The 16580-nt window shown below is 36.9% G+C and overlaps 1 protein-coding gene across 1 annotated transcript in view; it reads left to right on the forward strand.

The window, feature by feature from the left end:
* Positions 1 to 16580, forward strand: part of LOC583085 — a 300967-nt gene that overhangs the window by 273573 nt on the left and 10814 nt on the right. Inside the window, exons 170-187 of the mRNA XM_030978601.1 lie at positions 652 to 780; positions 1424 to 1537; positions 3192 to 3374; positions 3962 to 4044; positions 4753 to 4840; positions 5446 to 5531; positions 6572 to 6769; positions 7065 to 7158; positions 8133 to 8306; positions 9399 to 9481; positions 9909 to 10005; positions 10499 to 10590; positions 11725 to 11904; positions 12534 to 12713; positions 13746 to 13839; positions 14981 to 15163; positions 15873 to 15970; positions 16373 to 16561. Coding sequence (XP_030834461.1) covers positions 652 to 780; positions 1424 to 1537; positions 3192 to 3374; positions 3962 to 4044; positions 4753 to 4840; positions 5446 to 5531; positions 6572 to 6769; positions 7065 to 7158; positions 8133 to 8306; positions 9399 to 9481; positions 9909 to 10005; positions 10499 to 10590; positions 11725 to 11904; positions 12534 to 12713; positions 13746 to 13839; positions 14981 to 15163; positions 15873 to 15970; positions 16373 to 16561 — 2345 coding nt within the window. The remainder of the gene's footprint in view (positions 1 to 651; positions 781 to 1423; positions 1538 to 3191; positions 3375 to 3961; positions 4045 to 4752; positions 4841 to 5445; positions 5532 to 6571; positions 6770 to 7064; positions 7159 to 8132; positions 8307 to 9398; positions 9482 to 9908; positions 10006 to 10498; positions 10591 to 11724; positions 11905 to 12533; positions 12714 to 13745; positions 13840 to 14980; positions 15164 to 15872; positions 15971 to 16372; positions 16562 to 16580) is intronic.

Genomic DNA, 16580 nt, shown 5'->3' on the forward strand with positions numbered 1-16580 from the left:
AGTAAAGCGGTTTTCATTGTCAACTCAGATAAAATTTAGGTCAAGACATTAGTTAAAGTCTGTGCAAAGCCGGCTGCATTTCAATACATTCAAGAGACATCTGATAGATGTTAAGTCACTTAAAAATAAGTGTTAATTCCTGCAAATTCGCTCTGTTATCACAATTATCATTACTTTCCCTTACATAAAAGATTACATATAAATCACAATATGGCCCCTGGTTTTCATTCCCTTCTGTAACTCTTAAGTTTTTGAACAGTAATCACATGAATTTTTAAATGCACAATTTTTGAGTTACACTTTTTGGGTTCTGTTTTCAATGTCCTCCATTCAGGGAACTTTTACGTTTTATTACATTTTTTCAAAGGTTTTTTTTGTGGAAAAAATAGCATTACTCTATGGTTTAAAGTTGGAACAGAATTATTCCATTAAAATTGTTGAATTATCCCAAAGTCTGTGAGTTACATCTACAAGTAAGTGTAGCCTCAAGAGACTTGTGTTCTCACTATTTTAATCCTGATTCTTTGTAGACATTGATGAATGTGATGGTGAACACAACTGTGAGCAGCGTTGTCGAAACACCATAGGGTCGTACCTGTGTGCATAATATGAGGCTTGTGTTCTCACTATTTTAATCTTGATTCTTTTCAGACATTGATGAATGTGAAGGTGAACACGACTGTGAGCAGCGTTGTCTGAACACCATAGGGTCGTACCTGTGTGCTTGTTTTGAGGGATTCATCTTAGAGGCTGATGGCAACACTTGTGTTGGACCCTCAGGTTAGTTTTCTAATGTCTAATTTTCTAAAGCCTACTCTTAAAGTCGCATAGGAGTGGGCTGTCATAGGAAATCCAACACCATTCGGGTGTTTATACAATAAAAGGTGTTGTCAACCTCCAGGACTAGCTTTCAGTTCTATGACCAACATGTCTTTAATATGTAATGCCTTGCATCCCCCTCACTTTTACCTCACCCCAAAACTCTCCAAGAGGCTATTTCTTGATAGGCCGACATGTTCGCTATGTGCAGACTTGTACACATATTAATGGCATTTAATCTGGTGTCAGCGAAATATGGTCTTGTCCACATTGAAACTGACAACCCGCTAAACTATTCATACTCTTAACAAGCTTTGCAATTTTCTAAAATATATAGCAAATGGATTTGTCCCAATTTATGTTTCGTGAGACTGTGACATGTTAGAGCTTACATCTAAAAGTATTCAATAAAGGCCATATTTCAACCAGTTCACCTTTCATTCTTGAGCAACAAAATTTACAAAAAGCATCAAGTTTACAAGGAGTATGAATGATTTAGTAGTTAACCATATATATGCACACATGATTTATTACCATTATTGTACCCCCTCTTTACCGAATGTACCAGTAACGGTGTTTGTTTCTCATAATAACCTTTGTGCAGGTTGTGTGTATGAGAACCATCTGTATCCATCGGGCACCACATGGACGGTGGATGGGTGCACAGAATGCTCCTGTGATCTGGGTGTCACCACCTGCACCGACTGCCCAACACCGAGTAAGTAGGATAAACCCATTGCCTATTGGAACCGAGTGGCCCCTATATAAAGCCTATGGGAATGAAGGAATTCAGTAATCAGCGGGTCAATGGAGTTTGCAGTGTGATGATTAGATTGAGAGAAATTTAGGCGAGGCGTCAAAAATAAATATACCAGCCAGCGGCAGCTAACTGCACTTGTGCGTCCTGGCTGCATTTTTTAATTTAGCTCAGCCGGCTACCGCTGGCGGTAGGAAATGGCATCCGCCTTTTGAATGGAAACCGAGCTTTAGATCCCAGCCTGGCGCAAGCCGCCTGGCTAATAAGTGAAAAATAATTGCCCCAGCCAGGCTTCGGCCGTAATTGCAGCCTCGATGCGCCAATACGTGAGGCGGCAGCCTGCTCGTATCAATATTTTTGACGCCTCGCCTTAGTGATTTGAAAAAATATTTTGGAACAAAATTTTGTAAAAACCAAATGTCAGAAAGCACTAGAGTATGTGATTTCATGTACAAATAAGTAATTTGTAATTGGTGATATCAGATTTTGAAATCTTACTGAATTTTTGAGAAATGGATCTGCCCGCCAATTAAGGTCACCGGTGAACTATGGTCACACCATCATATATACTTAAGGACTAAGAAGTACAGTGCCATATGACATTTTCAGTGTATGATGAGGAAAATTACGCCAAGTACAGGAACTAGTGCTGAAGCATGATAGATTACCCTGGGTGTTTGAATAAATATCCCTTTTTTGCGTAGATGTTGCTAGTTAAAATGCAATTTGTATTAACCCTTACTGTACTGGGCTATTTTGAGCACCTCCTGACTGGGGGGGGGGCCTGGGAGGCCCCCCCCCTATGATCTCGGCCGTCGGATGTCCGATGAACACGAAAATTTGCATGTTTGTAGATATTTAGGTAACGAACAAGATGGTGTAATTAGTTTTTTGCGAATATGCAAATTTTTGTCGTTATAGCCTAATTAATTATGCAAAATGCTAATTTTATGCATTTTACAGAAAACGTGTCAAACTTCACTTTTTGAACGTTGAAACTCATTATTCATATGAAACTTCTTTTCTAACACAAAATATTTATTTGGATGTAATTAATAATGATAATTTATGCAAATTTGATGCGATTTTTAAATATTTATTTTCTTATGTATTTTATTGTTTTTTTATTTCTTATTATATCTATTGTTTTTATTTCTTATGTATTCTTTTGTTCTGGAATACATCAAGTTACTTTGAGAAACATATAAAAGCAATTCGATATCAATTCATATCACCCACTTAGGAAGGAATACATCTAAACCTGTATTCACATTTCTGCTTGTACATGAATATATGCAATTATAGCATATTTTTGATGACATGCGCATACTAATTGTTATGTAACACCTCACAGGTATATCCGATTGCGACGAAAATGGTATCAAAACGTGCGTAAGACTTGAGGGAAAAAAGTCATGAAACGACAATTCAAAATTTCAAGCGGTTGCGGCGCAATCTCCGAAAATGTCGAGGGGGGGGGGCCTCCCAGGCCCCCCCCCCCCCCAGTACAGTAAGGGTTAAGTTGATACTTGTGGTGGAACTTTTTCATTTTGTACCATGTTTATCATACCTGCCAGTGAGGTCATCACATTACAGTTTTCTTCTTTTGTTTTAGAATTCCAGCAGTGCACGTATCAGGGGATCGAGTATGTCCATTCTACCAACTGGACATCGCCGTTTGACCCCTGTGACCACTGCAACTGTACCGATGGTCAAGTGAAATGCATGAGAGAAATGTGTGACATACAGTGCGACTACCCTGCACCTCACCAAACAGAATGCTGCCATGAATGCACAGGTATGTGAATAGACCATTTTCGTAATGTAACCAAATTTAATGCATATAAATCTTTGTTAAGTGGCATGTTAACAATTATATAATTCACCTTTTACAAATTACTGTATTTCAATAGTCAGAATGTGAATTGCATATATTTCGCGTTGTTAGGTAGGACAAGCCAACAAGTTTGTCCGACCTAGCAGCAATTGATGAATGCCATGGAGAACATGTTTAAATGGGTGCTGGCAAGCCTGAATGAGATTACATTGGTAATAATAGATCTCTAAAGTACTTTAAGACATCGTACAGGTATTAAGCGTGATATCAACCCAGAATATTATTGTTAATATTAGGAATGTTTACAGTTGTTAATATATTACGCTTTGGGTGGTGAAGGTTTGACAAGCGATTGAACAAAAATCCATGACCTCCAACCAGGAGTGTGAGTAATTGATTTATAGCATCACTAATGTTAACAGATGAATCATAATCTTCATGAAACAATCCGCTTTCATATGAAATACAGTCATGTACATGTCTGTGATATTTAATTATTCTTGAAAGCTTAATATTAAAAAAAATGTTTCTTTTGCCTTTTGTTTCAGATTGTCTCTATGAAGGCAACATTATCAGGAATCATCTTTATTTCTCTCCTATGAATCAACAATGCACGACTTGTATTTGCCAGGTGAGCTTAAGATCAGGGTCCCGTTTCACAAAGCTCTTTTTTCAATGACAAATGACAAAAACCAGTGACATATCTGCTGATAACCAATCAGAAGCAAGGATTTCAGTAGCTTATAACAATACTGTCATTTGTCACTGATGACAGGTTTTGTGAAACGGGCCCCAGATCATCTGTTTTGGAGCCAGAAGGGTGTTCATTCTATGTTAGAGTACATAAATTAGTTATTACCCTTTTTTTCCAAACAGATAATGTTTTTGTTTTTGTTTTGTCATCTCATGGTACATTTGAAATATATGTAGACCCATTTATTTCAGAAAGTGAAAGCGATCAAATCATCATTTTTATATTAAAGCACATAGAAATATTACATTTACAAATATATTCAAACACAAAACAAATTATTATTGTGGGCTGTAATATTTGTTGTGATTTGATATGTTTTTAGGATGACAATGTAAGTGAAAGTGCAGTAATGTGAGCCATATTTATGGAGGATGATAATATACATGTAAGGTGTGCTCTCAAGAATTATTCTTTTTCCAGGATGGGAAATAAAACTGTCATAATATGTGTTCTAAAAGGTATTGCAGCAAGCTGTTCTTTTTGCAGGATGGAAATGGAAGATGCAGTGACATTCAAATTTCTTTTTTGTATTACAGGATGCAAATGTAAGACACAGTAACATTCACAATTATTTTGTTTTTACAGGATGGTAATGTAAGATGCAGTAATGTAAGCTGTCCTGAGATTGACTGTTCCCGACCTATTCAGGGTGAATGCTGTCTTACATGTGAAGGTGAGGAATGGAGGGCTTTGGAAGTTATGAAGAGATAAGTCATAACAATGAAGTAGTTTTGCTCAAAATAGTGATATTTTGTCATCACTAGCTAAGAAAATGACAGTTTATGAAGTTATCTGTACAGAGCAAATTGGATAGAAGCTCGCAAAATACGTCACAGTGTTGCCAGTTTGTGTTCATCACTAGCTAAGAAAATGACAGTTTATGAAGGTATCTGTACAGAGCAAATTGGAGATTAAGCTCGCGAAATATGTCACAGTGTTGCCAATTTGTGTTTCTCTGAAGACAACTTAAAAAATGTGTATCTTATTTTTAATCAGATATTAATCAAACTTTCACCAATTTGTTTCTCCCAATTTTCTGCTTTCATTAAACCAAATCAATATCAGGATGAATTTCCCCTTTGAATGTTTTACCTGCAGGATTTGATGGGCTGTATATACACACATGTAGATGTACTTTGATGTTTTTATAAATGTAATGCTTCCTGGAAGAAATTTCAATTGATCTTATTTACTGGGTGTAATCCACAAATATGTTTAAACTACTATGATGTTGTTATTAACCCAATATTTTGTTGATCTATATTTGTATTAAAATAGATAATTGTGAGTTCCAGGGTGCAGAATACCAAGACGGTGAAACATTTACAGCAGCGTCTTTGGACTGCAGCGTTTGTACATGCAAAGTAAGTTTTGTTGTCCGCCTAACTGTCACGTTCATGTACACTGAGTTACAATACCTTGGCATTGTCATGTAGCAGGGCAATTTTAATTTTGTTTTGTACACTGTATTTTTTATATACTAATATATAATAATGGGATATTATGGTATCGTGTATAGAGTGTAAGTATTAGTCTTTTTAGAGACCCATTTCCAGGAATTACTTTGGCAGTTTTTGAGACATTTTTACATTACACTTTTATTCTGCTTGATGAAATCTGATCAACAAAAAGCATTCACATGTGGTATTCTGTCCGGTACAAAACACAGAAATGTGTTGTGGAATGCCATCCCTTTGACTGCCCTCAAATGCTATTGTGATGAGATAGTCCAACTCATAAACAATGTACAGATATTCCTCTGTTTAATCCGAAACACATAAAGGTATTGTGCATTGTTACTCCTATAAATATCCACCTTTGCATTGCTCATAATTGTCAGGTCCCTTAAAAGAAAACAGGGGAAAAAGAAATGAAATACAAAGAAGTGAAGCAGCAATAACACCTTATAATCTTAGTTTTCTTTAGATTCATTTCACATGTATTTTACTCTTGTCAAAAACTGTCAAACTGTTAACCTATTAAAAATTAGTCTGAAGACACATTTATTCAAAATTGCTTTCGATGATTAATTAACTCTGTTCACTTTAATGTGTATTCCATATGTATTGTAATTTGTAGGTTTATTTGCACTTTTTTGTTTTGTTTAATATGTAATTGTTTATCTATTTTGTTTGTTATAGCGCTTAGAGACTTTGGTGGTAAGCGCGTTATAAGTAACGTTTTTAATATTATCATTATTTGTCTATTCTGAAATACAGAAAGGTATTGTGTAATGTCACCCCTATATAAGTATGCAGCATTGCACTGCTCACATTAGGCCCCTCAACAAATGGAAAAGAAATATAAAGAAGTGAAGCAGCAATATTACCTTATAATTTTAGTTTTCTTTAGAGTAATGTTACGTTTAACATGTTTTTTTGTTCTTGTCTATTCTCAAATACAGAAAGGTGTTGTGGAATGCCGTCCATTTGACTGTCCTCCTCTAAACTGCTCTCGTAATGAGAGGGTTCAGCTCCCTGGTGAATGCTGTCCGAAGTGTATCAGTGCAGTTCCTGGCTGTGTGGATAAGTATGGTTTACTTCATCAGTACGAGACAACGTGGAATGACCCAAGAGATACCTGCTTAACATGCACATGTTTGGTGAGTATTTAAACACCTCTTAGTTTTCGAAAAAGTCTTGACAGCCCTGTTTCAGGAAATCTGTGCGATCGTCATGTTTCTTTCCCACAATTTTCAAATCTGCATCAGCAGTGGTCATGTAAGTTAGTGGATTGTAATGAAGGGTTTCCTTATGTGGTAGATCTCATACTTTATTATTTATTTAGTATTTGGCATCATCTGTTCCTGGGAGCCGAAAATCAAACTACAACACTGTTACCCCCACATTTATCATTATTAATCATAATTTTAATATCATCGTTTCATGGTTCAACAGAATACTGGTGAGGTACAGTGTGCTAGAGAGCAGTGCGAGTTTAACTGTAACAACCCAGTCCATGTTAGAGGCCAGTGTTGTCCAGATTGCAATGGTAAGTTCATTTTATGTTGTACTTTATACATGAACATGTACTTAACAATATATGATTTATATGTTGTGTTATGAACTTCAAGATGATTGATTAAAAAATAATAAAAGGGCATTTAGTTCCATATCCTAATGATGTGGTACTTTCTCTATGTGATAAAATTTTAGATTTTCAACCACTCTTCCATTTGCCCTCTGATGCATCAGTTAGTGCTGCTACATTTTTCTATTACAGCTACTTAAATTTTTAACTTTGTACTTTGTTGTCTATTATAATAATAATGATAAAGTCATATTTATACAGCACATTATGATAAATTCTCTATGCGCTTTACAACAATCAATCATATATATAATATATTACATGATTAATATAGAGAGGTAGTATAGAGGTGCCGTGGTCTAATAGATTTGTCACCAGACTGTGGATCACATGGTTCGCTCTTCGAGCCCTGCCGTAGCACTAATGTCCTTTGGCAAGACATTAATTTATATTTCCCACTCTTCATCGAAGTGTAGTTAATGTATACCTGGTAGGAATTTATTCCTTAAATGCTTCAAGCAAGTTAGGGCAGCTGGGCTAAAGCGAGGGGAATTATAGTACTTTGTAGGCCCCTTTAGCTTCCCCTGGGATGGCTATATGTGCAATATAAATGTTTATATTATTATTATTACTATAACTTCCACTACTATAACTATAACTACCACTCCTGACGGCGGATAGTCAACCTGTTCGAAACGTCGAGCCACTCCCGCCACTCATCCTCTCCAAGCACTATAGTTCTCCTTAGAACTATAAGCTAAGAAAGATAACCAACAGTCTTTTTCAAGACTATACCAAACAGTCCTTTCAGGACTACAAACCCTCAAGAAAGATTACCGAGAGTCCTTTTCAGGACTTTTCAATCCTCCCTCTCTCTCGCATGGTGCACCCGCAAGCCTACTGTATAACTACCACCATGTTGTGAATGTTTGCAGGATGTTACTACAATGGTCTCGGTTTCTCCTATGGAGCCACGTTCAAGTCTGCCTTTGATAAGTGTGATTCTTGTATCTGTCTTGGCGGAGACGTCATCTGTGAGCCAACCAGCTGCAACGTCCAGTGTAGCGCCCCCTATCATCCGCCAGGAGAATGCTGCCCTCTATGTGAAGGTACGGGATAGTGTGATAGTGAAGAGTGAAGAGGGATTGATATTTAATTATAATAATTCTAAGTGCCATTTTGTTGAACATTTGCACTGTATATAAAACATTTTAAAATTTTTCATTCCATGGTCAGCTTTGCATTTTGAAATCGAAAATTGACCAACAGCAGTAATTCTAAATGCTAAAGAAAAACCATTCTAAATACATTCTCTTGTTGAATTGTTACACTCTGTATGATTTTCAATTCATGAAATGAGAACAATATAAACTGAAGCAGAGAAAGGGTTTTATTCCCAAAGTGATTCTCAAAGTCCGTAACTATGAATACCACTTCAACAAAGATATTTCAATTATAGTTTTAATAGCTACATTTATGTTAGGAAGAGTTAACAACTTATATTGTTAATAATATTCACGTAAGCAAAACAAATTTCCATTCATTATTCACATGTAATCAGAGCATTGAATTTAATTTACATTGTTTCTATTGTTTAAGTACATGTAGAGGTACACATATATATGCAATCTTCTGGGCCGGTATTCAATTCAATACTTTGCATAAGTAAGAAATTTACTAAGTAAATGGCTAGGTTAAGTAATTTACTTATCTCGTTTTCAAATCGCATTTTAGACTGATACTTACGTAAGACAAAATCTAAGTAAAATACTTACTAAAAAGCATTGTGACGTCACACGGTCAATCAAAAGTAATGCGCAATTGATGCATTGCAATAAATGCGTGCTGATATAATTGTGCGCAGGTTATAATACTGCGTAAGAAAACCATATGCCTGCCAATGAAGGCATCCAACTAATTGGCTTAAGTGTGGTATGGAGTTGGCTTAGATTTAGAGTTAAATACTTAGCCAAAAGTGTGAATTGAATACCAAAATTGGCTAAGTATTTTATCTAAACCAAATACTAAGTAAAAAGCTTACATTTGTACGTAAGTATTGAATTGAATACAGGCCCAGGTCTCTTCTTTTGAAACATTAAAATCCTGACATGTACATGTATCTTTGCTAGATATGAAACTACTGTGCTGTGTGTTTTTCAAAATATTCATCAATTTCCTATTCCATATTTGTTTTTTTACAGATTGTTATTTCTTGGGTCAGATCATCCCCGATAGTGAATACTTCAATCCAGCCCTTGATTCATGCAAGACATGTCATTGTGATGTAAGTTCTTCTACTATATGGCTTATCACTCATAGTATGAATCCTTTCTTTGCTGTTTTAAAACAGTTATACTTTTGTTTGTCATTTTTTCCTGGTGTTTACGGAAAGATTGCTATGTGAAACTTTTAATTTGGATAAATCTTGCCATTATTGAAGGCTCACAAAATTCCTTGCTTGATTAACATCTACATTAATTCAATGAGAATAAAAAAGGAAGAAGTACATGTATATGTTACAATATGATGCTTGTATAATACTAGAGTCACAACCTCCTCCTTTTTCAATTGGTTAGGACATCCAATTGTGAGTTATTATATATCATTTTGAAGCTGAGAATCTGTTCCTTTAGAATTGGACCTAACTGAGAAATCATCTCTAGTGATTTTGGGGTGCTGGATCATATTTTATTTGTTCATGCACATTACAGAAAGGATCAGTACAGTGCACGGAGAGGGAGCAATGTCCAATGCTCAACTGTCCAGTGACTACCACGGTGGCTGGAGAATGCTGCCCATCTTGTGCCGGTAAGACTCATCATCATGTTGCCCTAAAGAGGAAGTCCATTAGAGAAACAGATCATTGAAAGCTTAGCAACATCAACTTAAGAATAAAAAGGATATGAATTGTTGGAGTTGCAATTGGTCGAACGTGAATCATTAACCCTGTGATGTATAATATCTTTCAAGCTCCTCTTTCATTTGATCTATAGTAAGAAATCATAACTATTTTTGCTGTACAAGTACCACAACCCACTCTCATTGTTACTGTTACCAAACATTTTTATGCCTCTACCCACCAAACGTGGTGCTGGAGGCATTGTGTTTTTTCGTGTAGTCAGTCCACCGTCTATCCTGCTTTCTCACTATTGTAATATCTCGAGAACCACTTCCGGTATGAACTTCAAACTTGATGATAGTATGTATCACCATGGGAGGATTCTCTGATTAGTTTTGGGAGTAAATATGTCAAAGGGTTGATAATAAGTAAACTGATGTTGTCCTTTACCTGTATCTGTAGATGCTTTCTGCCGTAGTGATGATGGTAGTGAACATAGGAGTGGGGAGTCTTGGATTTCATCATCTGATCCATGTCAAGAGTGCACCTGTTTGGTAAGATGTCATCACTCATAGATGATGATGATGATGACGATGGTGGTGGTGGTGGTGGTGGAGGTGATGGTGGTGGTGGTAATGATGATGATGGTGATGGTGGTGATGATGATGATTGTGGTGGTGGTGGTGGAGGTGATGATGGTGTTGGTGGTGGTGGAGGTGGTGATGATGATGATGGTGGTGGAGGTGGAGAATGATGATGTTGATGGTGGTGGTGATGATGATGATGATTGTGGTGGTGGTGGTGGTGGTGGTGGTGATTGGGGTGATGAAGATAGTTGGATGGTGATGCTAATTGGGGTGGTATCGGCATTGAAGAGGATGATGTTAATGTCAAATGACATTGGTGGATATTGTGGTATTGATGATAATGATGATGGTAATGATGATGAGGAGGATGATGATGATTGTTATAGTGGTGATGATACTGGTGTTGATGGTGGGGACGATGTTAGTCATTTATATAAAGGAGGAATGGGGATGGTAGAAGAGAAAAGATAATGGTGGTGATTTTGATTACGAAACACTACTGGAGATTGGGTAGAGGTATTAATGATGATGATGGAAGGATTGTGATGAATAATAAAGTTTCAAACCTTGAAAAAATGTATTTGTACCACAAGTTCATCTTCTCTTGTTTAGGACTAGTATCAACCTTGCACTGTCACCCCAAAATACATGTACCTTTTTATGTCATCGTTCCTGCAGTACTGCTATTTGGTGAATGCACACTAAATACAACAATGATAATTGCGAAAATGGCATATCAGGATACATTTACACAATTCTTAGGAGGGGAATTCATGTTTGCGCTAGTTCTTATCATTAAATATTAAAGCCACACTGTCCTACTTGTAGCTACTTGCTCCCTCTATATAGAAAACAATGCCTAATTGGTGACCATTGGTCCCCCATGATCCTCTTTTTCTTATGTTAATTGAGAGCTGAGTTGATGAGATAACCACCTGTGCAGTGACCTTACAGGGCTGCCTAATCCCTCCTATAAACTAGTACAGATACGCTTTAAATGAATACTTCGTGAATTTACTCTGTGCTCTGTAAACTACTTATATGTTAGAATACTCTAGCAATATTGATAATCCTGTTCTATTTCTTTCCCCGGTACCACAGGATACCATCATCAACTGTGTGCCCATACCATGCCTTGAAACCTCTAACTGCACCCACGGAGTCCAGATAGAGGGTGTGTGCTGTCCAGACTGCACTGTCTGTGAGTTTGAAGGCAATCTCTATAGGAATGGGTCCAGCTTTAGCCCCAACGATGACAACTGCAGAAGATGTGAATGCTTTGTAAGTGTTGATTTATTTATAAGTGACAAGGAAACTGGTATGGTACTTTTTGAATGTCGTTTTATACTATTCCACTACCGTAAAATGATACATATGCCACCCAAGATGACCTGGAAGCTGTGAACTGCCGTGCCAGAGCCTGTGTGGAGCACTGGACAGGACTTGTGTCGTGACTCGATAAGAAGAAGAAGATACATATGCCAGATGTTAATTGTTTTGTTTCATTTGACTGCTAAGAGAGTATGTGAATGCTTGTAAGTAAGCAATCAGAAGACCATTGATATTAAGTCCTCTCTTGGTAATTAGGATTAATGTTTGCCAAAGGACTCTAGTGCCTCTACCTGGTTTCAAACCCGAGGCCTCCCTTTTACAAGACCGCTGCTCTACCACTGAGCTATCGCACCTCTGCTATCTGTGATCCATGATTTTGGATGAATTTTAGTTAGCATTAGCTTACAACGTACAACGTTTAGTAGAAAACCTAATAATATAATTATATTTAAACATAATATTTTAAACAATATGTGCCTGTGAATGAATCTATTTCATTGCCAGTTTATATTTTTTTGTTATTTTTGCCATAAATAAATAAAAATCAATCAAATATTAAATTGTATTCTTTTCATCAGAATGGAAACGTGGTTTGCGAGGAAGATAGCTGTCCTCCCATCTACTGCAGTCAGACCCTGCAAGCGTTTGGGCAATGCTGCCCTCAGTGTGCCGTCTGCACTGCTCAAGATGGCACCATCTACAGCCACGGTCAGACATGGCAGGACGGAGAAGATCCATGTACAACATGCAGATGTATCGTAAGTTCAAGTTCACTTGTTCACTTCAAGTTCAACTTCAAGTTCAAGTTCAAGTTCAAGTTCACTTCATCCCACATAATGTGGAGGTGTGTTTAACATGTATAATCGTATCAGGACAACTACCCCCTAAGACGATCCCCCCCCCCCCACCGCTGAAACTTACCCTCTAGAACAATAAACGCCCCCCATACAACCACCCAGAGGACATTCTCCCCCCAAAACGGCCCCCCCCCCATCCTGACTTCCTTTCTTCACTCATTAACATGCATACAACATTCAGCAGCAATTTTTAGTCTTTTATCAGGTCACATCTACATGCTTAATGGGGGCCATGCATCATCTGAGTAATTTATTGTAATATAGAGGAAAAACAGTTAAAACTAAGAGCTATTCTAGACCCCAAAAAAAATTCTTCAAAAAATTAAAGTAATGTTACCAAAAGCTATACATGGATCCACAATGAGTGGTGTCAAATTTGAAAATAATGTAGAAATAAGTGTGGTGAATGTGCTTACAATGTGCATTGATTTTTTTTTTATTGTAGATTACACAATTACATCCTATTTTTTGGTATAAGGTAGCCTCTTTCATACTACAGTTGGCTTGATGAATGTAGACCTCACTCACAGAATTCATTCTGTTTAATTTTATGTCTTTGGTTGAATATCACACCATATCTCCCATTGGTGAATGTATAAAACTGCAGCTGAATGTGTGTGTGTGTATTGGGTTTTTACAGACGTGTATCAATCAGATATGATTACTTACGTCTGGGGACCGACCTTTAAACGTCACCATCCGAAAGACGCAACTCAGTGTTGAACATGCGTCCTCGGCTGAATCAGTTTGTAACTTTCATTGTTAGCTGGATTACATGCGCACGCCACAATGTCCAGTTACAGAATGGGCGGATAGCCTTTTGAATGCATTTTGCAGTCTTTTTTTCGCCTTTTTAATGCATTTTTAATGCATTTTGGGGTTAAGTTATTTACCCCAATTAATCTCTTTCATATCTTGTTGAATATATTACAGGACACCGAGATAGAATGCAACACACCTATCTGTCCCATAGGGGACTGTGTAGACCTGCAGTTTGAGTATGGAGAATGTTGTGCCTCGTGTCAAGGTTAGTTATCAATTGTTATATTCCACATACTGATAATCTTGCTCTACGATTGGTCAAAAGTTAATCACGTGATGATCGATAGTTTCGCCCATCACGGATGGGAGAAAAAAATTGTTACACTGTGTACTATCTTTAATGCAGCAGGTGACCACGGCCACCGCGGCGATGTGTGGCGCAAATTACAAATTAAATTTTATATGTTGCGTATACGTACTCACGTAGCACTAAAAACAGTTAGATTGTCTTTCTCGTAGACCCTACCAGTGAAATGATTCATGAAATGATATGTGGAATATAAAGCAAATCACCTTTTGGTTTCAGGCGATGGCAAACTATCATTTCCTCAGCGATCTAAATGTATACGCTATCTTTCCTCAGCTTATCTTCGGAAAGATAGCTACCGGTACATCCAGATCGCCTTGGAAGTGATAGTTTGTCCCATCTACTTCACCAACACTATTTATTTGCTTAGTATATGAAAGGGTTAGGCCGTTATGTTTTCTGTTCCAAGCAAATCTGATTTCATTTACGACCTGATTTCAATTTTTGTAAATGTGAATCAAACCAACTACCAATCCATGTTGTGAATACAGTCAGACTTGTCTATTAAGGTCACTCAAGGGAAACTTTGAAAATGGCCACTCTAGACAGGTGGCCTTTGTAGACGGGACCAACAACACATATTTCTTGTTAAAGAGAGACAAAAGATATGGCCACTATAGGCATGTGGTCTTTATAGAGAGGTGGCCACCAATGCAGGTTTGACTGTACAATTTAAATCTATATCCATTTTATCTGTTAAATTTACTTTTTCATTCTTTTGATGTTCATTTCCCGAAATTCCTGAACTATTTGTTCTCTTTTGAAGTGTGATTACAAATGTGAAAAGATTCTATTACCGGTATGAATAGTATTATTAACATTCCCATTTAACCACTAGATTCACAATTCAAATTTGTGTTATTCCACTATATTTGTTTTTAGGATGCTAAGGTGATTATTCACATTTTCAGTCCTTCATGCCCCAACCACTATAGAACGGAGAGTGTCTGTTTGAATAAAAGTCCTAATTTTCTAAATTGAATACCTATTCTGATACAAATTGAACTTCCAAATATTTGTTTTCTTCCGATCTTGTTAGGATGTACATATGACAACACAAACTACACCAATGGCCAAACATTCAGTCCCGCTACCCATGACTGTATGGAGTGCGTCTGTCAGGATGACCGTCTAAATTGCCAGCCCATTACTTGCCCGCTACCCAACTGCCCAGCAGAGTCTGTCGTCTTCAGGGATGGGGCGTGTTGCCCTGACTGTGTCGGTGAGTGAGAATGCCTATTTCAAAAACAATTTAGTTTATAAAAGTATGAAATTTAAAAGTCATATGCTTCAATGGGATGTTGATGAACTTGCGATTGGGTCCATGGTTGGACAGTGGTGTGGAACAAGCCAGAGTTGTACAGTATGTGTGCGTTCGATGGTTAAGGATTCCGGTGCATACATTTAAATATTTATGAGATCAACTTGACTCCTACTTTAAGCTTTCCTGAAGATTAAAGTATTTGTTTAACTATTAAATGATTAAATTAAATTAAATTTCAGTTTATTGTCCAATATTGGAAATTTGTTTTGCTCACATTTTACAAACGTACAAAGAATCAAAATAAATTTACATACACAATATATATCATATACTTTGACATAGAAATTCTTCAGAAAATAGCTTTACAGAAATTTTCATACGTTATTATAAAACAAAATAAGTGAATTATTTTAAACTGTTTGAGTGAACGTGATTGCCCGGAAAGGTTACAAAAATAAAATTTCAGAAATAAAGACGAACGTAAAATACAGGTAGCATTTTGATTGTATTTGCGGATCAAGAAAGGGACGAAGGAATTTAGAAAACGTTGAAATTTGTTTACAATGTATAAAAACATAGTATGGAAAGATTGGATGGTTTTCGTTTTTCATCAAGTTTTACAACACAATTTCTGTAAATGTTTGCATTTATTTCTTTTTTCATCAAGATTACGAGGTTTCAAGAATGACCTGTCAGATCGATGACGTGATCTTACAGAGTGGGTCATCGCATCAGCCTGATGAGTGCTCTACGTGCCTATGTATGGTAAGCATTGAAAATCAGTCTGACTTAATGGCTTTTAATCCAACTTTAGATAACTCATATATGATTGTATTTTAAAGATTCAACAATATTGTTTTTATCTTGACGTGGAAATAAATAAATGAAATGAAACGAACAGCAATGGAAATTCAACCTTCCACCTGAAATGCCTTAATACAAATATTTCATTCACCTGTTACACATTATTATATTTTAATAGTCAGAATGCGTTGTGTTGTATACAAGAAGTTGTAACAGATGAATTAAATAATTCATATCCAGGCACTTCACAAAGATGTATGAATCAGGTTAGGTTACATTACGAAAATGGTCAATTGATTGTGAAAACACTGCTGCTTGTATGGGATTGCAATGAAAATAACCTTTTTCTTTTCTATATTGAAGGCTGGTGAGTTATTATGCGAAGCTCAGGAGTGCATGGACATTGGCTGCCCACAGATCAGGCAGGTCCGACCACCCGGCTCCTGCTGCCCCGTCTGTAAGATCGATGCCTGTGTGTTTGATGGGAGACTGGTGTTGGACAATGAGGTCTTTATTCCCATGGGGGATGTCTGCACCAACTGCACCTGCGCTGTAAGTCCAAGCATTATGG

Source organism: Strongylocentrotus purpuratus, unplaced genomic scaffold (assembly GCF_000002235.5).
Source record: "Strongylocentrotus purpuratus isolate Spur 01 unplaced genomic scaffold, Spur_5.0 spur5_scaffold_1, whole genome shotgun sequence".
NCBI lineage: Eukaryota > Metazoa > Echinodermata > Echinoidea > Camarodonta > Strongylocentrotidae > Strongylocentrotus > Strongylocentrotus purpuratus.